The 22,389-nt window shown below is 40.4% G+C and overlaps 1 protein-coding gene across 1 annotated transcript in view; it reads right to left on the bottom strand.

Moving 5' to 3' along the window:
• Positions 1 to 1,302: 1,302 nt before the first annotated feature.
• Positions 1,303 to 22,389, bottom strand: part of LOC121379187 (synaptotagmin-15-like) — a 161,242-nt gene continuing 140,155 nt past the window's right edge. Inside the window, exons 5-9 of the mRNA XM_041507685.1 lie at positions 14,110 to 14,203; positions 12,406 to 12,576; positions 7,710 to 7,830; positions 3,446 to 3,628; positions 1,303 to 2,182 (exon numbers count right to left, since the gene is read on the bottom strand). Of these exons, the coding sequence (XP_041363619.1) occupies positions 2,058 to 2,182; positions 3,446 to 3,628; positions 7,710 to 7,830; positions 12,406 to 12,576; positions 14,110 to 14,203 (694 nt within the window). The 3' untranslated portion in view covers positions 1,303 to 2,057. The remainder of the gene's footprint in view (positions 2,183 to 3,445; positions 3,629 to 7,709; positions 7,831 to 12,405; positions 12,577 to 14,109; positions 14,204 to 22,389) is intronic.

The following is a 22,389-nucleotide window of genomic DNA, read 5'->3' as shown; positions in this document are numbered from 1 at the left end:
TGGTTTATGCGCTCACGGTAAACCAAATAGCCACGTCGTTAACCACGTCAGCGAAACGTTTGCTGGCTAAACGTTGGGCTTGACACACACACCTCAGCTATCTAGGCCGTCTGCCCGGACAATAGGTTAGTGGTTAGTTGTTTGAGGTTAGTAAGAGAGAAGTCGGTGTAGAGGCCTTTCACCTACCTACTGGGTTGTTGAACTCGATCTGGGAAGCCAGTACCTACCAGCTTTAAATCTGAAGGCTAAACCAGACCACCACTGAAACTAACATGGAAAAAAACCCCTTACTATAAATAATAAGCATCAATGTTATTATGTACAAGTACACGTATATGTATTACTACGATGTTAACACTATAACAGTCTGAACAGTTTCACAACAGTTTTAACAGTTTTACCACAGTTCAAACAGCTCCACAACAAAATGGTACATGTAGTTGCTTTCTGTATACAATATAGGCACATTGAGTACAAACACTCCACCTAGAGCTGGTGTTTGCTAGAATTACGCGCGGTCACCTCGCCCGAGTACGACCAAAGATGTGAGTATCCACTAGAACCAGTTCTAAGCAACCTAACGGTATTTAGTTTTTGGTGACAATTCCGTTGTTACGAATCTCCAATTTGATTAAAGGATCATCTCAAAAATGAATGATGCAACACTGAACGAAAAAAATTACATTTTCAAAATCGTATCTCTATAAAAAGTAGAGACAAAAAGATGTTTTGACAATATCACTGTCAAGGTTCGTCATTAGGAGGCTTGCCACTTTGCAAGAGTTGTACATCCTTCCAATTTAGCAAATATAGTTTGTCTTTATCAAGGGTACCTCTCAATCAATTAGGTCTAATGAGAGAGAGAGAGAGAGAGAGAGAGAGAGAGAGAGAGAGAGAGAGAGAGAGAGAGAGAGAGAGAGAGAGAAGACACACAAAGAGAGAGAGAGAGAGAGAGAGGATGGGAGAGAGATAGAATGAAAAAGAGATTACATGTGCGTCAAACATCGTGTTCTTCCTATTCTCTTTAGCTTTGTTTTCTGATGTATCATTTATTAGTGATTTCACTAGAAATAGGCAAGGCATGGTAGACAAAACACTTTTGGGGCTTTTGCACCATTTTCGGGGCACTTGTTTTTCATTAAAAATACCAAATTTAAAAAAATTAAATTAAACATTAATGTAATTTATGTGCTTGCTTTAATAAATGAATGGAAAAAATATAAAAGGCATATTTTATTAATTAATAATACCCTTTTGGATGTTTTATAAAGGCAGTTTTAGAATTAATTACTGAAAAAGGCTTGTTTAATCTCAGGGCAGCATGGCGCTGACTGAGACAAGATGGTGCTAGACTATTGAGGCATGGTGCTGCACCATGCTAACATTAGCTAGGGAAAACACTATTTATACTACTATAGGTGATTATCCCTCTAAAATCAACTCTGCTTCAAAGTATCCAGGTTTGCTGGTGTACCCACGTGTGTATAAATGTCAATGCCACATGTGAAAGCGTGTTAATATTTTGAGGAAGAGGAAGGGATGTGATTCCGACATTGACGAAATACGTTTTTGGCATCATTCTATTTTGAGATACCAGTAGTCCCTTGTATGTGATAAAACAGTAGGTTTTATCTTAGATAAAATATGAATTATGAATTAAAATTGTATACAGTAACTTCAGTGTCATTTAAGATATACTAAACTGGCCTATAACAGGCAACCATAATAACCAGGTGCTGTTAGAAATGTTTTGAATAAATATCTGAGAAACGATTTGATTTTGGTGGATAAAACACTAAAGACCTATTCATGGCCGTATTTTTACGAATGGATTGTTATATACACGATATTATCCACTGGGTTATATATCCACAGCGTTCGAGAATAATGTATATCCATGATTCACGTACAGAAATCCAGGTTTCACTTCAACGTATCGAAATTCCTTATTTACACACAAAAGATATTTCATAATTCTCAGTATACTGGCTTGTTGCTAGGATCTTGCTGATTGGTGGATACGACTGTCTTGATCATCTGTGATTGGTTGACGTTAATCATGTCAAAACATGCCAGTGAATGACCTGCTCCTTCTGATTGGCTACCATCTCGTTCCAGTGGTCCAGTTCCTTCCCTCGAGCGAACATGAAGGATCCAAGGACGATTCGGCCAATAAGTTTGTCTGAAAAACAAAACCAGTGCTCAATTAAATTAAAACACGACTATTTGATTTTGGGTCAGACAAAACTAGGAAGAAACAGCAGCAGAAGTATAGGAAGAAGAAGAAAGAAAGGAAAAGAAGCAGAATAAGATGAAGAAAAGGGAGAGAAAGAAGAAGAAAACATCTACCCATTGATTATGTACAATACAAACTTCGCAGTGTATGTTATACAGGTATAACAGGTACACTCTCCACAGTCTATAGTATTTAATATGCAGTGTCTCAGTTAATAGTATACTTTGTTGGGTGTTTATGTTTTGTATTATCAGTTTGGGATTTTGATGATAATCTGAAAATTATTCGGGGATAAGACTAAAGTAAGAGTTTGCATTATATGTGCATTTGATAGGTATATTAATAACTTGACTACAGACTCATGCACAAGAACTCTTGTGCACTCAATGCATCTCATTCATTACTAACAATTACACCGTGGCTCATATATACTTAGCCAAAAACGTTTATCAATTTGGTAAATGTGCTTGAATAAAAGAAACCTCGTAACTTACAAAATAGATAAGACACTGGATTTAATCGAGGCATCATTTGTCAGTATAAGTAAATGAAATGTATGACTGTCACATCGTTAAATGGTGCTTGGGGGTCAATACACGAAAATCTGAACGAACCTTTAACATAAACACCCTTGTGTTCGCTGTAGTGCTCCATGGCTCATATACTTCAATCGTTACTAACAATCACACAGTGAACGAACCTTTACCATAAACACCCTTGTGTTCACTGTAGTGCTCCATGGCTCATATACTACAATTGTTACTAACAATCACACAGTGGGAACGAACCTTTAACATACACCCCCATAGCTCATATACCTGTCATTACTAACAATCACACTGTGTGACCGAACCTTTAACACACACCCCCTTGTGTACGATGTAGTGCTCCATGACTCATATACATCATTTGTTATTGACAATCGCACCTTTAACATACACACCCTTGTGTCCGCTGTAATGCTCCATGGCTCAAATACTTCAATCATTACTAACAATCGCACCGTGTAAACGAACCTTTAACATACACACCCTTGTGTCGCTGTAATGCTCCATGGTCATATACTTCAATAGTTACTAACAATCGCACCGTGTGAACGAACATTTAACATACACACCCTTGTGTCCGCTGTAGTGCTCCATGGTTCATATACGTACTTCAATCGTTACTAACAATCACACCGTTTAAACGAACCTTTAACATACATACCCTTGTGTCCGCTGTAATGCTCCATGGTGGACAGGTTGATGCTGGCGGTGTCCACGTTGCCGAGCGGCAGCTTGAACGTGAACGACTCGTTGAAGATCGGGCTCGACGTCTTCTTGGCCACCTCCGTCTTCTTCGACTTCACCATCTTGTTCTGCACCATCAGCGTCACCTTGATGTAGGAATCTACAAAGAGAAACAAGACGCAACGGTTTTAATGGATGGCCACGGGGTGTTGTCATCTTAATGCAGGAATCTATACAGACAAGACTCAACGGTTTTAGTGGATGTCTAGAAAGTGTTGTCACCTTGATGTAAGAATCTACAGACAGACAAGACTCATGATTTTTGTGGATGGCCAAAGAGCCATTCAGAGAAGGGATGCGACTTTAACGAGGACACTTACATAATTCAAAAATACACTAACCTGTATTATTTACAGGTAACCTACCACAATATCAAGCTGACCGAAATATTACATATTCCTCCCAAAACAACAATAATGTTATGTATCTTCTAACAACTGGAATTTTCGGGCTCTTCGAATTTTGGCGTGTGTAGTGTGTGTAGTGTGTGTAGTGTGTATGTGTGTGTGTGTGTATGTGTATGTGTGTGTGTGTGTGTGTGTGTGTGTGTGTGTGTGTGTGTGTGTGTTTTTTTGGGGGGACTGGGTTGGTGTGTGTGGGAGGGAGGGGTAGTGCCTGTGTTGTCAAACAAAACAAACGGCAAAATATATGTTAAAAGTTTATTTTCTTCAACGACAACACTAGAACACATCATAGTCTATTGAATGTCAAACATTTGGCAATTTTGACATAGTCTTAGTGAGGAAACCCGCTAAATTTTTTGACAGTAGAAGGGGATCTTTTATATGCACCATCCCACAGCCTTTAACATATACCAATTGTGGTGCACTGGCTGGAACTAGGCAAAATATATGTGATTATGTGCTATGTGCTTAGTGCATGGCGTAGACAGATCACGTCACAAAACTTAAACGGCAGCCACAATAATTAAGACCAGCTTTGGTCGCACTAAAGTCTACGGTTCTGAAGCCACACCAAAATTAAACTAAGTTCGCCAACGCGTCTCTAAGGTTCCACATCTCGGTCTTGCACCGATCTGTGTAATATAACAAATATGACACTACAGACTCTTATTAACCGTGTAATCCGTAATTATATCTGACGGCAGTGTTTGATTTCCTCTTATTCAAAACCCTTTAATTCTGTTCGAGGCAATCGTCTGACAATTCACGTCTGCAATCACGGATATGTTGGAGAGTGTTGGACAAACACACGGACTGCAGACCGAAAAAACCCACACCCCACACACTAGAACTTGAAAGAGCTTCTCCTAATTAGCAATATACCTTATTGATGGAGCACATGCATTTTGTAATAAACGTCAAAGATGATTGACGCTAATTTGTTTTTTATTGAATTGAAACCGTTGCGCAAGCATATAAAGAACGTTCATGTCCAGGGGCGGCTGCGGACGTTTTCCAGGGTTGGGGGAGGGGGGGGGGGGGGGTGCAACGTCAAAAAAGTGCACCTACAGTATATAAAGGCAGTCTTTCTTTCTTTAACAGCAGAAAACGATATTACATCTTTTTTCTACTGAAAAACAAATACATAAATACATTGTATTACAGTGTTATATTACACTGGATTTTTGGGATCATCAATAAGGTCATGTTGGACGAAGGCAGTAAGGTAGCACTTGTTTAATTAACGTAGCCCAGTGGTAAAGCGCTCGCTTGATGCGCGGTCGGTTTGGGATCGATCCCCGTCAGTGGGCCCATTGGGCTATTTCTCGCTCCAGCCAGTGCACCACGACTGGTGTAACAAAGGCCGTGGTATGTACTACCCTGTGTGGGATGGTGCATATAAAAGATCCCTGCTGCTAATCGAAAAGTGTAAGCCCATGAAGTGGCGACAGCGGGTTTCCTCTTAATATCTGTGTGGTCCTTAACCATATGTCCGACGACATATAACCGTAAATAAAATGTGTTGAGTGCGTCGTTAAATAAAACATGTTTTTGTTTTTTTAAATTAACGACGCACTCGAACAATGTCATAAAATGAGAGCGAAAACCCGCTGCCGTCACAACTTGGATTACTTTTTTTCGAATAGTAGGGATCTTTTATATGCATAATCCTACAGACAGGATAGTATCTATTACAACCTTAATTACAGTTGTGTAGCAGTGGCTGGAACGAGAAATAGGACCAATATGACCATCGTTCTCATGCATCAGACGAGTGCTTCACCAACTGGGCTATGTCCCGCGCCGGAAATGTTGGAAGTCGTAAACGTCAATATAAATTTATTGACACAATTAATATTTTCTGTATTTCGGGAGATGAATGACGCTAACCAGTTTTTATTGGAAGATAATCGTTGCGTAAGCACACACAGTTCTATTCATATCAGGTGATTTATTAGATAACGTGGCTATGCTGGATGGAACTGGATTTTCATAGCATCTACGCCCACCAAAACACTTGTGTACCACTTTACTCTGCACTCAGCACATACTTCACCCGTTTGTTTAGGAGTTTGATGACTCGCCGATTTAACGCTACGTAAGGTAGTCATAACCTGAAGTCAGAGGGATCGATACCCGTAGTAGACCAAAATATAGACAAATTCGACCCAGTGCTCCACGACTGGTATTTCAAAGGCCAGGAGAAAGTGCACAGCAAAGCTTATTTTCTGTAAGCCAGAACTACCGTCCTAGGTGATATAGTGATTAAGCCATCGAAGTTAAGGTTTCTAGGTATGCAGAACGCATCCACGTACAGCCTTCCATTCAGAGTGAATTTTGGAAGTCATCAGGGATCTTTTGTATGTACTTTCACATGGGACATCACAAACCTCGGGGCATTGGTTAGGAGAGTAAAAAAAATGGGTCCGTCGAGGTGGTTTGATCCACCGACCCAATCACCTCATGCCAGCGCTCTGCTGTCTAAGCTAGATTCCGCCATACCCGTTAAGTCTACCAGTGTTCTTTTGAAAACAAAAAATCCTATAAAAATTCAATAAGCAACTGTCCGCCTTATCCACACACAAGTATATTAGACGATAATCAGAGCAGTAGCTAGCTGGGGACCGACGAAAGCCACCCCTCCCAATACACACACACGATGGTATAGAAATGTGCCCTTTTTGCCTAGCTGGAGAAGGCAATATATTACTGTGCTGTACTCTCGACTAGGCTCGTTTTCCATGTGCGTAGAGTTTGATGCGAAGCGAGCTCTCATTCAAAATCAATTTTTGATGCGTCCGTTTTCCGCGTTCTACGCCCGCCTCGCACCGCACCAACACACTACACATGTAAAACAGCCCTTGTTAAGCTAGATTCGGTCCCAATGCTGTACTAGATTCGGTCCCAATGCTGTACTAGATTCGGCCCCAATGCTGTACTAGATTCGGCCCCAATGCTGTACTAGATTCGGCCCCAATGCTGTACTAGATTCGGCCCCAATGCTGTAGTATACTTATGGGAAGAAGCAAGAGATTACAAATAACAAGCATTCTGAGAGTACTACTAAAGCAATACATGCCCCCTTACCGGGCCCAACAAATTTTCGTATCTCCTAAATTCAAGGGCCATAACTCTGTAAAAAAGGCAAATCACCATGAAAGTCAAACGCAATCTGTAACGGGTCATGGTAAAGTTATACACAACATTTCAGCTGAATATATTGAGGCATGGTGAAAAAAAAACATACGGAAAACTATATGTGGAACAGACATACGTATGGACAGACAGACAGAGGACGAAGACGAAACCTATAGTCCCCTCCGGTTAGACCGGTAGGGAACAAATAGAAAATAGTGACTGGAACCCAAACCCTCTATCAGTAATGTCAGGAACTTAACCAAACTACCGACAATCAGTTCAACGCTACCGACAATCAGTTCGACGCTACCGATAATCAGTTCAACGCTACCGACAATCAGTTCGACGCTACCGACCGTCAGTTCGACGCTACCGACCGTCAGTTCGACGCTACCGACAGGAGTTCGACGCTACCGACATTCAATCCCACATTTACAACTTTGTGCGAAATACAGACATTACGGGCCGAATTTACAACTCATATTTGTGTGTTACACGCGTGTAACTACTTATATTTAAAAAGCTTAAACGGGCTTCGTAAATTCGGCCCTAATACTCTAATAGTTAATTAAATTTCAAGTGTTCCATTATTTCTTTCCATTGGTATACTTGTCGGCCGAAGAATATAGTGAAACTTACCCACAGACGTGGAGCCGTCAGCCCTGTGGAAACACTTGCCTTCGAACACGCCCACCGTCAGTCTCTCGAGGTGACTGTTGTAGGTCAGGGACAGCAAGAGTTCACCTCGGTCAGATATCGTCTGGTTGAGAAAACAAAGACACAATTTAAACAACTGATATGTTGCTATATTCAGAAAAATAAATGAAAGAAAGAAATGTTTTATTTAACGACGCACACAACACATTTTATTTACGGTTATATGGCGTCAGACATATCGTAAAGGAGCACACAGATTTTGAGAAAGAAAGAAATGTTTTATTTAACGACGCACTCAACAAATTTTATTTACGGTTATATGTCGTCAGACATATGGTTAAGGACCACACAGATATTGAGAGAGGAAACCCGCTGTCACCACTTCGTAGGCTACTCTTTTCGATTATCTGCAAAGGATATTTTATATGCACCATCCCACAAACAGTTTATTTTCTTAAACCCCCAAATGTTAAAGTTTATTTTGTTTAACCATACCACTAGAGCACACCGATACGTCAATGTTCAGATATTCATTTTTATTTCAACTTATTTTCCTGCTTATATCCAATTAAGGTTCAAGCACGCTGTCCTGGGCATACACCTCAGCTATCTGGGCTGTCTGTCCAGGACAGTGGGTTATTTGTTAATGGTTAGTGGTTAGTGACAGAGAACAGAGTGTAGTGGCCTTACACCTACCCATTAAGTCGTTAAAACTCGCTCTGGGTGGGAGCCTGTACAGGGCTGCGAACCCAGTACTTACCAGCCTTATGTCCGATGGCTTACCCACAACACCACCTAGGCCGGTTATTGAATGTCAAACATTTGGTAATTCCCTGCTACAATTTTCCATTGGTAGCAATAGGAATCTTTTATATTCACCATTCCACGACATTTGTGGTGCACTGAAAATATTTTTAAAACACCCTCTCACACCCCCCACAACGATTAATTCTGGGGCAGTCCAAAAAAAGAACAACAACCTCTTCGTGAGCAACCGGCCCAGTTCGCGACTAAGCGGCCCAGTTCGTGATAACCGTCTTGCCCATTAAAACAAAACATGAATATTGGCCGAGACAGTAAATCACCTTAATACGTGACGGTAAAAAACGCAAATGTAATTTGTGAGGGTTTTGTTCTGCTGATCCGCAGCTAGATTCTGCCTGCTGCATGTTTGGAGACAATCATTAAATACCGCAGACCCAGCCGCGGGCAGATTATATCAAATAATATATTTTTGTGCTTCCAGAAACAGACGAGATGGAACGGTTGTAACTAGATAAGTTGGCGTACTTGTAGAACTGTCTGTCGAGATAGTGCAACAAGAGACGAAATGTGTAGGATGTTTTCATCTTCTTTACTATATTATTAATAATAAAAACAATATCATTACGTATTGTGATAAGATGCTATCTTAATGTATGACTTATTGATATTGAAATGTTTGCAGAGACCGCATAAATGGTAATAAGTGTAATCTTGTACGCTGTAGAATACGGCTTGTTGTTCAGGCGTTAGATAGCTTAATCAGTGGTCAACAGAAATGTTTAAAACCAAGGACTGAATACAAAACAAATAATAATTGGAAACAATGTTGAAACTTGATTTAGAACAACCAAAGGTATCCATACATAATCAAATCTCAAGTTTATTTTGTATTTGTGCAAAAATAATTAAAAGCAAATATTGGACTAACCCAGAGTTAACTATGCCATGATCAACTGGGCCAATGTTTCTGTAAGGCCTAAAAGTCCAAACATGCTACCCCGTCGCCCTTGTTAATAATACTAATAATAATAATAATAATAATAATACCAACAATACCATTAACACATGCAAGATCCTATCTCTGCCCAAATAATGTTTTTTAATCATAATTAGGGACGAGACGTAGCCCAGTGGTAAAGCGCTCGATTCCCGTCGGTGGGCCCACTAGGCTATTTCCTGTTCCAACCAGTGCGCCACGACTGGTATATCAAAGGCCGTGGTATGTGCTATCCTGTCTGTGGGATGGTGCATATAAAGATCCCTTGCTACTAATGCAAAAATGTAGCGGGTTTTCTCTCTAAGACTATATGTCAAAATTACCAAATGTATGATATCCAATAGCCGATGATTAATTAATCAATGCGCTCCAGTGGTGTGGTTAAACAAAACAGACTTGTTTTCCCCTTAATTGGACATAAGGACGAAAATTATTTTAAAATAAAATGAATAAAATTAGAACTCTATTTTATACACCCAGTGGCAAGCCAATTGCTCGCTCAAATTTTTTACCAGCAGCACAGATACACCATTCATTTACAAAGACTATATAAATGACATTTATTATGACAATAAATATATTTAGTCAGCCTAATAAGTTTATGTTAAATTTAATAATGCTTTCTCTTGCTTCACCGCTGCCATGCGTAAGTCTAGACGGCTGTATAGAGTTTACAATCCTGGCAACTTGATTGGACAGAAACGTAGTCCCTGGATATTAACGGACCAATGAAAAGTGTCACGCGAGCAATGCATGCATTGAGTCACCCGGTTTACAGAAGGATCATGAATATGGTGTATATATATATATATATATATATATATATATATATATTACTAGAAGGTTTATTAAAATCGCCTGTATTTGTTAGCCATCTTTGCAGCTATATAATGTATAGTCTGTATGTATGTAAACTTTATATCAAACATACTGTCGAACTGTTTGTCATTAATAAATGACCGTTACAACAATCATGTTGTTATATATTTATTTGAACTTGCGTGATTAGCAGCAAACAAGCTGCTGTCTCTGATCATCGGTTGGGCTTGCATAAATACAGCTGACCAATTCTGTTTTTCTCACGTACAAATCAGTATATCAAAGTCCGTGGTATGTGTTGTCATGTCTGTGGGAAAGTGCATATGAAAGAGCCCGTTCTGCTAATGAAAACCCTCAACGAAGCAGGTATCCTCTAAGACTATGTGTCAGAAATAACAAATGTTTGACACCCAATAGCCGATAATTAATAAATCAATGTGCATTAGTGGTGTCGTTAAACAAAACAAATTTAACTTTTGACTATGTATAATGCATGTTAGAAAACGCCTCTGTTGAAAGTCGGAGGTTTTATAAATGTCATAACGCAATGCATCAAGAATTGCGACTCGTTGCTAATGAAATAATGGTGTCTCGCTGACATAAAACATTCATTAAGGTTCAAGCTAAATGGGTTACACGCGGCAGTACAAAACGTGTTCACGCTGCTGCGTTCACGCTGCTGCGATCGAACTTTCAACGTTAAGCAGATTAAAACCACGACGACATTCGTTAAATATGCCCAGTAAAACTGCTAAGTCTTGTTTCAGGACTTGGAATTTCCTGGCCAAAACTTAATTTCTTGCTTCAGCTATTTTAACTTGTTTTTGTTTGATCACGTGGTGTTTATTTTTTCCTGTCATCATCATCACCCACAAATGCATTAATGCATGTTTGTTTTTGGTCTAAAACGTTCGACCTACCACTGATGGCTTCTTAAGACAATTTATTGCCCTACACCTGTTCTTGTATTATTTCACCGGAGTAGATGTACAATGCAAAAAATGATTGTAAAGAATTCCATTACCTTCTATCTCCACAGAATCAATTACTGGGGGATGAATGGAGGATGCGAAAGCTATAAGTATTTATTTATATTTTACAAGAAAGGCAACATTAAAAACAAAATCCATCGGTGGTTCAAGCACAATGTCTTCGACATGCAACTATGTTGTCCATGTTACCTGTGCAGAGCAGGCACTATAATATTAGTGTGAGCAACGACCTTTTACACGCAGAAAGGATAGTACGTAGCACAGTGTTCGTACACTGAATGACAAAAGATTATTAATGCATTCAATCATATATTTGCACAAGGCAGGATTCAAAGGACGTTTAGACAAAGTTCTGACTGATCTTGTGAATAATTGTCAAACGTTTGTCTGTAGGACTGCCAATCTCCAGGGTGCTTACGTGTCTCTTACTTTGTAAGAGGATTGTTTTGACAAGTCTAAACGTGCACAAGACATAAACTCAGTGGACATTTGTACAATTGTGATGACTGCATATTTGTCCAAACAGTGATGCTATCAGGTATTCCAAAACGATGAGCATTCCCTACCCCACAGGATGTACACGCCACGAGTACCAATACTATATGTTGATTCATGAGTGCTTGTCATCAATATGTGTACTGAGCGCTACACAAAGAGCACTAATAAGGGACGTTTTGATTAGGATCAGGTACTGTGAGTTTACCTCTGTGACCTCTTCAGGTCCCTCCAGACGAAGGAGGGGAGAAGGGAAGCGGAGAAGGGAAGGGGAGAAGGAAAGGATCAGGTACTGTGAGTTTACCTCTTTGACCTCATTAGATCCCTCCAGACGGAAAGGAGATGAGGGGGACAACGAGGAGGGGGTAGGAGGAGGGTATAGAAGGAAGAATCGGGTACTGTCAAATTTACCTCTGATGAAGAAAGAAAGTGGGGGAGAAAGAGAGGATAAGGTATTTTGGGTTTACCTCTGTGACTTCCTTCTCTAGGTCCCTCCATATGAAGAGAAGGAAGAGGGACGAGAAAAGGGAAAGGGGACGGGAGAAGGAGGGGAGGTGGACAGGGGGACGGGGGTAGGGTAGAAGGGAAGAATCAGGTACTGTGAGTTTACCTCTGTGACCTCCTTCTCGAGGTCCCTCCAGACGACGACCCTGTCACTCAGCAGTATGTTCTGCTCTTTGAGCGGGTACAGGGCGTGGCCGATCACGTTGTGACGTTTGTGGCGGTCGACGTCAAACACCGTCAGTTTGAGCACGCGGTCCTCTACCGTCCTGTACGACACCTGCGGAAAAAAAACACACTGGGTTAATATCTTAGGTCATATTCAACAGCAGGGGTCGAACTTCAGAACATGTCTCCCACGGGAATTTAAAAAAGAATTGCCGTAAGTAAAATGGCCCACCGACGGCAAATAAATATCACTGAAAAGTTATTTTGCTGTGTGTAGACATATTTTAAACATGCAAATGTTAAATACTGGCAGATAATGTACACTAGGTATATACATTTTGCCACTGTCGAGGAGCTTTACCGATAGCACAAAAGTGCTGTCAGTGATGCTTTCTACCTACAATTTATATCTCAACGATGGCAATGGCTGTCGGTGCCATCATTAAGTTCGAGCCCTGCAATAGTAAATACTGCTCATCGTTTTATGGTGATGTTTTTGTTTATATATCTCATTAGCATTTGACATTCATGTTATAAAGGTAAAGTTTGTTTTGTTTAACGACACCACTAGAGCATATTGATTAATTATTCGTCAGCTATTGGATGTCAAACATTAGGTCATTCTGACAGTCATCATCAGAGAAAACCTGCTACATTTTCCCTAATGCAGAAAGGGATCTTTTATATGCACTTGCCCTCAGATAGGAAAGCACATACCATGGCCTTTGTCCAGTTGTGTTATACTGACAGACAGACAGACAGGGGTGGGAAAGGCTCAGAGAGGAAAGGGGGACGAGAGAGACCAATATCAAAACAAGTTATGTGATTAATAAAGTCTTGTGACGTTTCAAGTACACAAGAGTAGCAGAAATTAAATGAAATTCAAACAGAAAGAAAGAAATGTTTTATTTAACGACGCACTCAACACATTTTATTTACAGTTATATGGTGTCAGACATATGGTTAAGGACCACACAGATTTTGAGAGGAAACCCGCTGTCGCCACTACATGGGCTACTCTTTCCGATTAGCAGCAAGGGATCTTTTATTTGCGCTTCCCACAGGCAGGATAGCACAAACCATGGCCTTTGTTGAACCAGTTACGGATCACTGGTCAGTGCAAGTGGTTTACATCTACCCATTGAGCCTTGCCTCGACTGGGATCCGAACCCAGTACCTACCAGCCTGTATACCGATGGCCTAACCACTACGCCACCGAGAAAATTCAAACAGATGGAGGAACTACTAGTATGTTAGAGTATAGTTCACCACCATATCATATCTACAGAGTCGCGCTTGCGCGATGAGTGTGATACGACTGCAAACTTCACACGATGAGATATAAATCATATTTGACAAAAGAACATGAAATTTTCTATTTATTATATAACTTTTGGCAATTTACCTTTATTATTTTTTTAAATATCAGCAGCAAAATAGTTCTGGCTTTCTAACAGGCAAGATAACACTTTCTACAGTGACGATAACACATGTTAAGAGTGAAATAGTGAATTTTTCACTTTAAAATGTGTTATCGTCACTGATAACATTTTTATTTCAGACATATTTTAAGATATTTCACTAAATGTTATATAATAAAATCAGTTATTTCATGTATTAATGATAGTTTTGATCAGATGATTACCTGAAACACATAACTCTCCTCAAACTTCGGATTGCATGTTTTCTTCCTGAATTTCGACTGTAAATAACGTCTTTCGTCAGGCATCAGGTAAATTCTGCAAGAAAACACACAAAATGATAATCTTACCATAACACTTTATTAGTTGGTGATCCACACCATAGAGTCCAAGAAAATATCATCTTGTTCAAATATGTCTATAACTTCATTATTAATAGGAAACATTTCGTCATAATACTTTCCCATATTGTATTCAGAATATGAATAATGTTGGAATAACTAACCTTTTCACCCTATTTACTTTTTTAAAAACGTTTTTCCACTCTTCGCTAACAATTTACATAATTGTTTCTATAATATTGTTTATAATAATATTCGTAACTGTTATTGTAGTGACGACGCACTCAGCGCATTTTATTTATAGTTATATGGCGTCACAGATATTGAGAGAGGAAACCCGCTGTCGTCACTTCATGGGCTACTCTTTTCGATTAGCAGCAAGGAATTGTTTTATATGCACCATCTCACAGACAGGATAGTACATACCACGGCCTTTGTTACACCAGTTGTGGAGCACTGGCTGGGACGAGAAACAGCCCAATGGGTCCACCGACGGGAATCGAGCCTAGACCGACTGCGCATCAAGCGGGCGCTTTACCACTGGGCTACGTCCCGCCCCGAAGACTGGGGGACGTTTTTCAGCTCGGTCTGGCTGAACGCCCTACTGGTGTCAATAAACTCAAGGATAACAGCTAAGTATCTTAGTTAATTGAAAAAAAAATTCTTTTACAGGGAAAAGGACATTTACTGAACTCGGTTTAACACCACGTCCAATGAGTTGGCGGTTAAGAACGATTGTAAATCGCGGCCAATTAATGGAGAACAAAAGCCGAATCGATAAAGTAATCGACTCGGACACCGTTCGATTGTCGGTTAACGTACACACCGACAACTGCCAACTATACCTCACAATGTTCCCGTGTGTTCAGCTGTCGTGACATTAAAGACGGTTAAACACCCAATAACAGTCATTAAGTACTTTTCACACACCATCTTTTGTGTGGCTGGGAAATACGTCTTGTAACGACAATGTCAAATCCAGTTACGAGACAAGAATCGCGAAGCACGTCGGAGAACTCCGATCGTGACCGATAACATTTGCAGTCAAGACTCAAAATGGAGCCTATTTTATTTTATTTTAAATTAACGTCGCCGACATTTACACATTTCATATAAACGTAAAGTTGAGCGCTCGCCTGAGATGCTTGCGTCGCAGGATCGAATCACCTCGGTGGATCCATTTAACTGATTTTTTTTTCTCTTTCCAACCAGTGCACCACAATTGGTCAAAGGCCGTGGTATGTGCTGTCCTCTCTGTGGGGAAAATGCATATAAAAGACCCCTTGGTGCTAATGGAAAACAATGTAGCGGGTTTCTTCTAATGACTAAAGAGTCAGAATTATCAAAAGTTTGACATCGAATAGCCGATTCAATCGGAAGGTCACTACACGGATTTGTCTTTCTCACGAATCAGTAACCACTAATTCGCTGTTATGTACATACAACCCAGATAGCTTGCTTGAACCTTAATTTGATATAAGCACGAAATTAAGTATAAATGAATGAATGAATGAATGAGATAGTTGTAAAAGTTAAAGTTTGTTTTGTTTAACAACACCACTAGAGCACATCGGCTATTGGATGTCAAATATTTGGTAAATTTTGACAGTCTTAAAGAGGAAACTCGCTACATTTTTCCATTAGAAGCTAAGGATCTTTTAGATGCACCATCCTACAGACAGGATAGCACATATCACAACCTTTAATATACCAGTCGTGGTGCTCTGATCCTAGACCTACCGCGCATCAGGCGAGCGCTTTACCACGAGACTAATAAGTACAGTAATTAGGTTGTGGTGCAATAAAGTTAAGTAGTGTTCGGCTACAGTTGAAGCTGCAGACGTCAAATGTAGGCCTAATTAGTAAACACTTGAGCCGAGTTCAGCCAGACCGAGCAGAAAAACGTCCGCTAGACTGGTGTACATGCTCAACGGTAAACCAACTGGCGACGTCGGGCACCAATCAAATAGTTCGCGAACGTTAGCGAAACGTTTGCTGGCTGAACTTGGGGCCGGTACAGTGTTAGCGCTCGTTAATGTCTTCCATTTACTAGCCAGTGTTCCACAACTAAAGCAATATTTATTTCCAATATTAGAAATGGGATTGTCATACTGACGCAGGTGCTACGTGAAAGACTATGGGATGTCCTTTCCTGTCTATACCAAGTGGATAAACATGAGATCCCATGCTGCTAATGGAAACAATAATAACATTGCCTATGCTATCTATTGTACGGACAATCTTTAACAATTGGGGGCGGGACGTAGCCCAGTGGTAAAGCACCCGCTTGATGCGCGGTTGGTCTGGGATCGATCCCCGTCGGTAGGCCCATTGGGCTATTTCTCGCTCCAGCCAGTGCACCACGACTAGCACATCAAAGGCTGTGGTATGTGCTATCCTGTCTATGGGATGGTGCATATAAAAGATCCCCTGCTACTAATAAAAAAATGTAGCGGGTTTCCTTTCTAAGACTATGTCAAAATTACCATATGTTTAACTTCCAATAGCCGATGTTTAATAAATCAATGTGCTCTAGTTGTGTCGTTAAACAAAACAAACTTAACAATGTTCCATCTCATCTGGGTGGGATCTAGCTCAGTTGGTTGAGCGCTCGTATGAGGTGCTTCGATCGAGGCATCCAATTCCCTTGGTGGGCCTATCTGATAGTCCACCGAAACCCCCACCCCCGTCCCAACAAGTGCCCCGTCACTAACATTAAAGGCTGTGGTGTGTACTGTTACTGGAAACATGTAGCGGGTTTCCCCTGAAAACTGTTTGAAGGAAGGAAATGTTTTATTTAATGACGCACTCAACACATTTTATTTACGGTTATATGGCGTCGGACATATGGTTAAGGACCACACAGATATTGAAGGAGGAAACCCAATGTCGCCACTTCATGGACTACTCTTTTCGATTGGCAGCAAGGGATCTTTTATATGCACCATCCCATAGACAGGATAGCACATACCACGGCCTTTGATGTACTAGTCGTGATGCACTGGCTGGAGCGAGACATGGCCCAAACCGACCGCGCATCAAGCGAGCGCTTTACCACTGGGCTACGCCTCGCCCCTGAAGACTGTTTGACGTCTAAATCCGAGGTTTAATAAATCAATGTGCTCTAGTGATGTTCTCAAACAAACCAAATTGTTAATCAATGGACCACACACTCTAAACATCGTATACGTCTTGGCTATATGGGTGCTTCATGTGATATAGTGCAAGAAAAGAAACCTTGGGTTTCTTCCTTTTGCAAATACTTAAATGTTTTATATGCAATTACGGGGCAGATCTTTTTTCTTGGGAGAAGATTCAACAAAAAACGGCACTTGCCAGACTCGAAGGTCATGTTTCAAGACATCGAGTCATGTTTCAAGACATCGAGTCATGTTTCTAGACATCGAGTCATGTTTCTAGAACTCTACAGATCCGCCGATGACTTGATACCGTTTCCCTTTTGGTATGTATACCTGTATCAAACAATGACTGAAATGGTGGGTGGGGGGAGGGAGGGGGCGTCTCCCAAAAGGGAATCATTCATGCTACGCTTTGCTCTTCGAACCATGGTTCCCACCCTCGCACTAATCACGTGACAACTTGACGACTTCTGCGACATTTCACGACCCGACATTTCTCGGTCATTTTTACATCCCAACTATTGATTACAAATAACACGCGATTTATTTACGTTTTACGGCTTCCTATAATGGGCTAAAGATGCAGATTACGGGAACTGGCCCGACTCGTCCAAACAGCACCAGCAGTGAGAGGGTTAATGGAGCAAGTCCATTTTTTAAATACGAAGCCCAACCGCAGCAGTAACTGGACAGGAGTGGCAAGATCGAGTGTGTGATCGAATGTGGTAACAGTACATTACGACGAACATAAAAAACAGTTTTAATTCCCACACAGCGAAAATGGAACCTAGCACTTAAAATAAATCTCAAAACATACGTCAGATAATGACTGCCATTGTTAACATCCGCTATGACCGATGGCGACTATTTGTCTGATGTCAACGACCTCCATGCAAGAGGACGAGTATGGCTAAGGTGCGTGTGAGTCTAGGCAAGGAATGATTGTCTACAGACAATCTACAAGATTGCTTAATAATAATACAATAATGATACATTTATTTCAGATCAGTGATCCATAGAACATACATCACATACAAATCAGCGGAGAGTTGTTTTTTTTCTTCTCTTTAGCACTTGATAATGGAACGGAAAGAAATATTTGTTTAGCCACACTAAAAAACATTTTAAATGACTGTTATTTAGTGTTTAATACACGTTATATCGATATAATGGTCGAGAGAGAGAAAGAGAGAGAGAGAGAGAGAGAGAGAGAGAGAGAGAGAGAGAGAGAGAGAGAGAGAGAGAGAGAGAGAGAGAGAGAAATATTTGTGGATTGGCATACAAACATATACATGCACTAATATATTACAAAAGAAAGAGAAATAAGAGGACCGCTTGCTCCACATAGGCTTTTCCTACCATCTGAACACAATGCTTTTTGTAAGAATATACACGTCGTCTATTTTCTGAAGTGAAAACTTTGCGTCTTTAGTAATTATAATGCCATGGGGGAAGGGACATTTCTTTTTAGATTTATCTCGCGGACTGGTCCCAGCAACTAAATAACACCAAAGCCACATAGCAACCATGACAAATCGGATTCAAATTCTGACTTAAAAAAGAACGCACATTTTAAAAGTGCAATATCATAGTTATCGTGTATCTATGATGTGATATAATTTCATTATCTATGAATAAAGAAAGAAATGTTTTATTTAACGACACACTCAACACATTTTATTTACGGTTATATGGCGTCAGGCATATGGTTAAGGACCACACAGATTTTGAGAGGAAACCCGCTGTCGCCACTTCATGGGCTACTCTTTCCTATTAGCAGCAAGGGATCTTTTATTTGCGCTTCCCACAGGCAGGATAGCACAAACCATGGCCTTTGTTGAACCAGTTATGGATCACTGGTCGGTGCAAGTGGTTTACACCTACCCACTGAGCCTTGCGGAGCACTCACGCAGGGTTTGGAGTCGGTATCTGGTTTAAAAATCTCATGGCTCGACTGGGATCCGAACCCAGTACCTAACAGCCTGTTGACCGATGGCCTAACCACGACGCCACCGAGGCCGGTATCTATCTTTGAATAAACTAATTTCAGGATATTAAACATGTAGTGTGCTGCCACTTCGCGCAAACAGTGGCTTCTTCAAGCATTCCGGGCAAACACAAACATTTACGTTACATAATATTCACCAAAAGAGCAGTCGGTTCTTCGCCGTCCAAGAATTATGCGCGCAGAAAATGTCACAAAAAGTCTATGACATCACGCATTTAAATCTGTCTGTCACGATATAGATTTTTTAATTTAAAAATAATAATAAAAGTCTTTTTTCTAAAACCATCCACTTTAAGAAGCACAACAACGTCAAAAAGTATATAAAACATGACGTTTTGTCTGTCTACTCAGGAGAAAAGAAAGAACATTTACAAGTACATGTGTAATTGTATCCTCTTTGCATTTTAAAACACAAAGTAATGCATGCTTTTGCGTGAAGCCTCCATAACGCCACTGCGATAGTGCCGCTTTAACTTAACAATCTGTGTTTGTGGGAACCTAAGACACGATGTTTGCCTCGAGAAAACATAAAATTCTCAGAATAGTTTACTGTGAAATTTTATCTTTAAAGCGCAAACGATCCAGTACATTAATCTGCATCGATTACTCGAGATAATGGCCCAAAACTGTAAAATGACGGAATATATATATTTTAATTATTTGATGAGTCATCAACTGAAACCTTTCTTGTGATTAGACGACCGAATTACGACTTTCTCCGATGCTGTATTATGGTGCAGACGGTCTTGCCGTGAGTCGGTGTCAAATTAAACGCCTGGTAGAGACAACACGAACGCCGTATCGGATGACGGATGTAGAGTCCAAAAAACAAGAAGCTTAGTGATGTGACATAAATTCAGATTTCTTTATCAGTACATTCACCGAGACCTGGGGGAGGCTGTTGTTCAGTGGTAGTGTTAACCTGACGTGCCATGGGCCACGGGATCGATCTATCTCAGTGGAGTGGGTTTTCTTGCTTTCTTTGTTTTTGTTTGTTTTGCTGTTTGTTTATGTGTTGTTTTGTGGGGTTTTCTTTGCTTGTAGTACCCCACAGCAAGACAGTGGATATCGAATAATACCGAGAGGTTAAAAATAAAGAGGATGACCTACTTTAAATAACTGAAAAATTTCACAAATATACACGAGAGTGCAGCTTTAAAAATAGTTATCGACCAACCTGTGTGTGTGTGTGGGGGGGGGGGGGGGGGGTATGTGTCCCTCACTTTTCTTGATCCATATATATTATATTATATTATATATATACTGAACAAAAAAAGAAACTTCCGATTTGTACATATAGTATTTGTTGTGTTAAAGAATTCATTGTGTAATGAAATTATATAGGTAGTATTAGCCTGAGCTGTATTATCAGGATTCATGAATTTTATCGATTATTTTTGCACTGTTAATCGTCGACAACGTGAAATTCAATTTGCACGTGCATGCCTGGTTCGACATGTCTCGTGTAGTATTCGGTCAATTTGTTTTACTTGTCTTACTGACATTGTTGTCAAGTGAACGAAAACGCTTCAAAATTTGTAAACAAATTAACGTTTTTTACATTGTAGCATTTTTAGTATGCCAAGAATACCCAATAATTTACGCGAACGGGCGATTGGCATGCTTGATGCTGGCATGTCGACAGAAGACGTTGCAAGGCATCTTGGGAGTTCTAGTCGTGCGATACGAAATCTTCGCGTAAGATTTCGAACGACAGGAAGCACCAACGACTTGCCACGTCGTGGACGTCCGCGTGTTACAACGCGTGGTCAAGACCGCTATATCATGAACACGCATTTGCGCAATCGATTCCAAACTGCCACTGCTACACCTGGGCTTCATAATAACCGAATCAGTGGGCAAACTGTTCGTAATCATCTGCGGGAGAACGGTTTACATGCACGACGTCCTTACGTCGGATGCGTTTTAACGCAACGTCATCGTTTAAATCGTCTTAATTGGGCACGTGTACACACTCGTTGGATACGGCGACGCTGGAATACCGTTCTTTTTTCGGATGAATCCAGATTTTCTTTACAATGTGGTAATGGCAGGGTGCGCGTCTACCGTAGGAGAAATGAACGCTATGCTGACAGTTGTGTTCTTGAACGAGATCGTTTCGGGGGTGGGGGTTGTGTCATGGTCTGGGCAGCCATTGCCCATGGTTATCGTTCACCACTAGTCGTCATTGATGGCAATTTAAATGCTCAACATTACCGCGATGACATTCTCACTCATCACGTCATTCCTCTGTTCCATAACAACGCCAAAATCTGGATTTTTCAGCATGATAATGCCACCTCTCATACAGCTAGAGACACTGTAAATTTTCTTAGGAGAAATAACATTGATTTCATTGATGACTGGCCCGCTAAAAGTCCTGATCTCAACCCCATCGAGCATGTCTGGGATAGTCTGGACAGACGATTGAGGCGTCGTCCCAACCCACCAGCTAACGTCAACGAACTTCGTCAAGCGCTCATTCAGGAATGAAACAATATTCCACAGACAGAAATCAACACTTTAGTCAATTCTATGCGCCTGCGATGCACTGCAGTGGTCAATTCAAGAGGTGGTCATACCCGTTATTAAGTGTTTGTTTTTTTAAACCCCTACCACACTTGGTCAAAATTTCTCCCAGTTTCTATTAACCTATGGCCATGATTTTTGCACCAAACGATGCATCATGGAACACTCTTTAAACGCATATATAACAATTATTCCCCCGGTTTCTTTTCATCAAGTTATGTTCAAGCAAAGTTAGCGGAAGTTTCTTATTTTGTTCAGTATATATATATATATATATATATATATATATATATATATATATATATATATATATGTATCGCCACCCACCGCCCACCCCATTTTTTGCACCTTCCTACGTCACAGGGTTGTCTATTATATAGTTTAGACTATCACGAACCTGACGAAGAGATGGAAACCATTGTCATGAATATGGCAAATGTATATCGGAAAATGGCGCGAAATTGTTGGAGAAAAATGTTGTCGATC

This window comes from Gigantopelta aegis, chromosome 8 (genome assembly GCF_016097555.1).
Source record: "Gigantopelta aegis isolate Gae_Host chromosome 8, Gae_host_genome, whole genome shotgun sequence".
Classification (NCBI taxonomy): Eukaryota; Metazoa; Mollusca; class Gastropoda; order Neomphalida; family Peltospiridae; genus Gigantopelta; species Gigantopelta aegis.
Note: the sequence above shows the minus strand (reverse complement) of the source record. Positions and strands in the feature narration are given on the sequence as shown.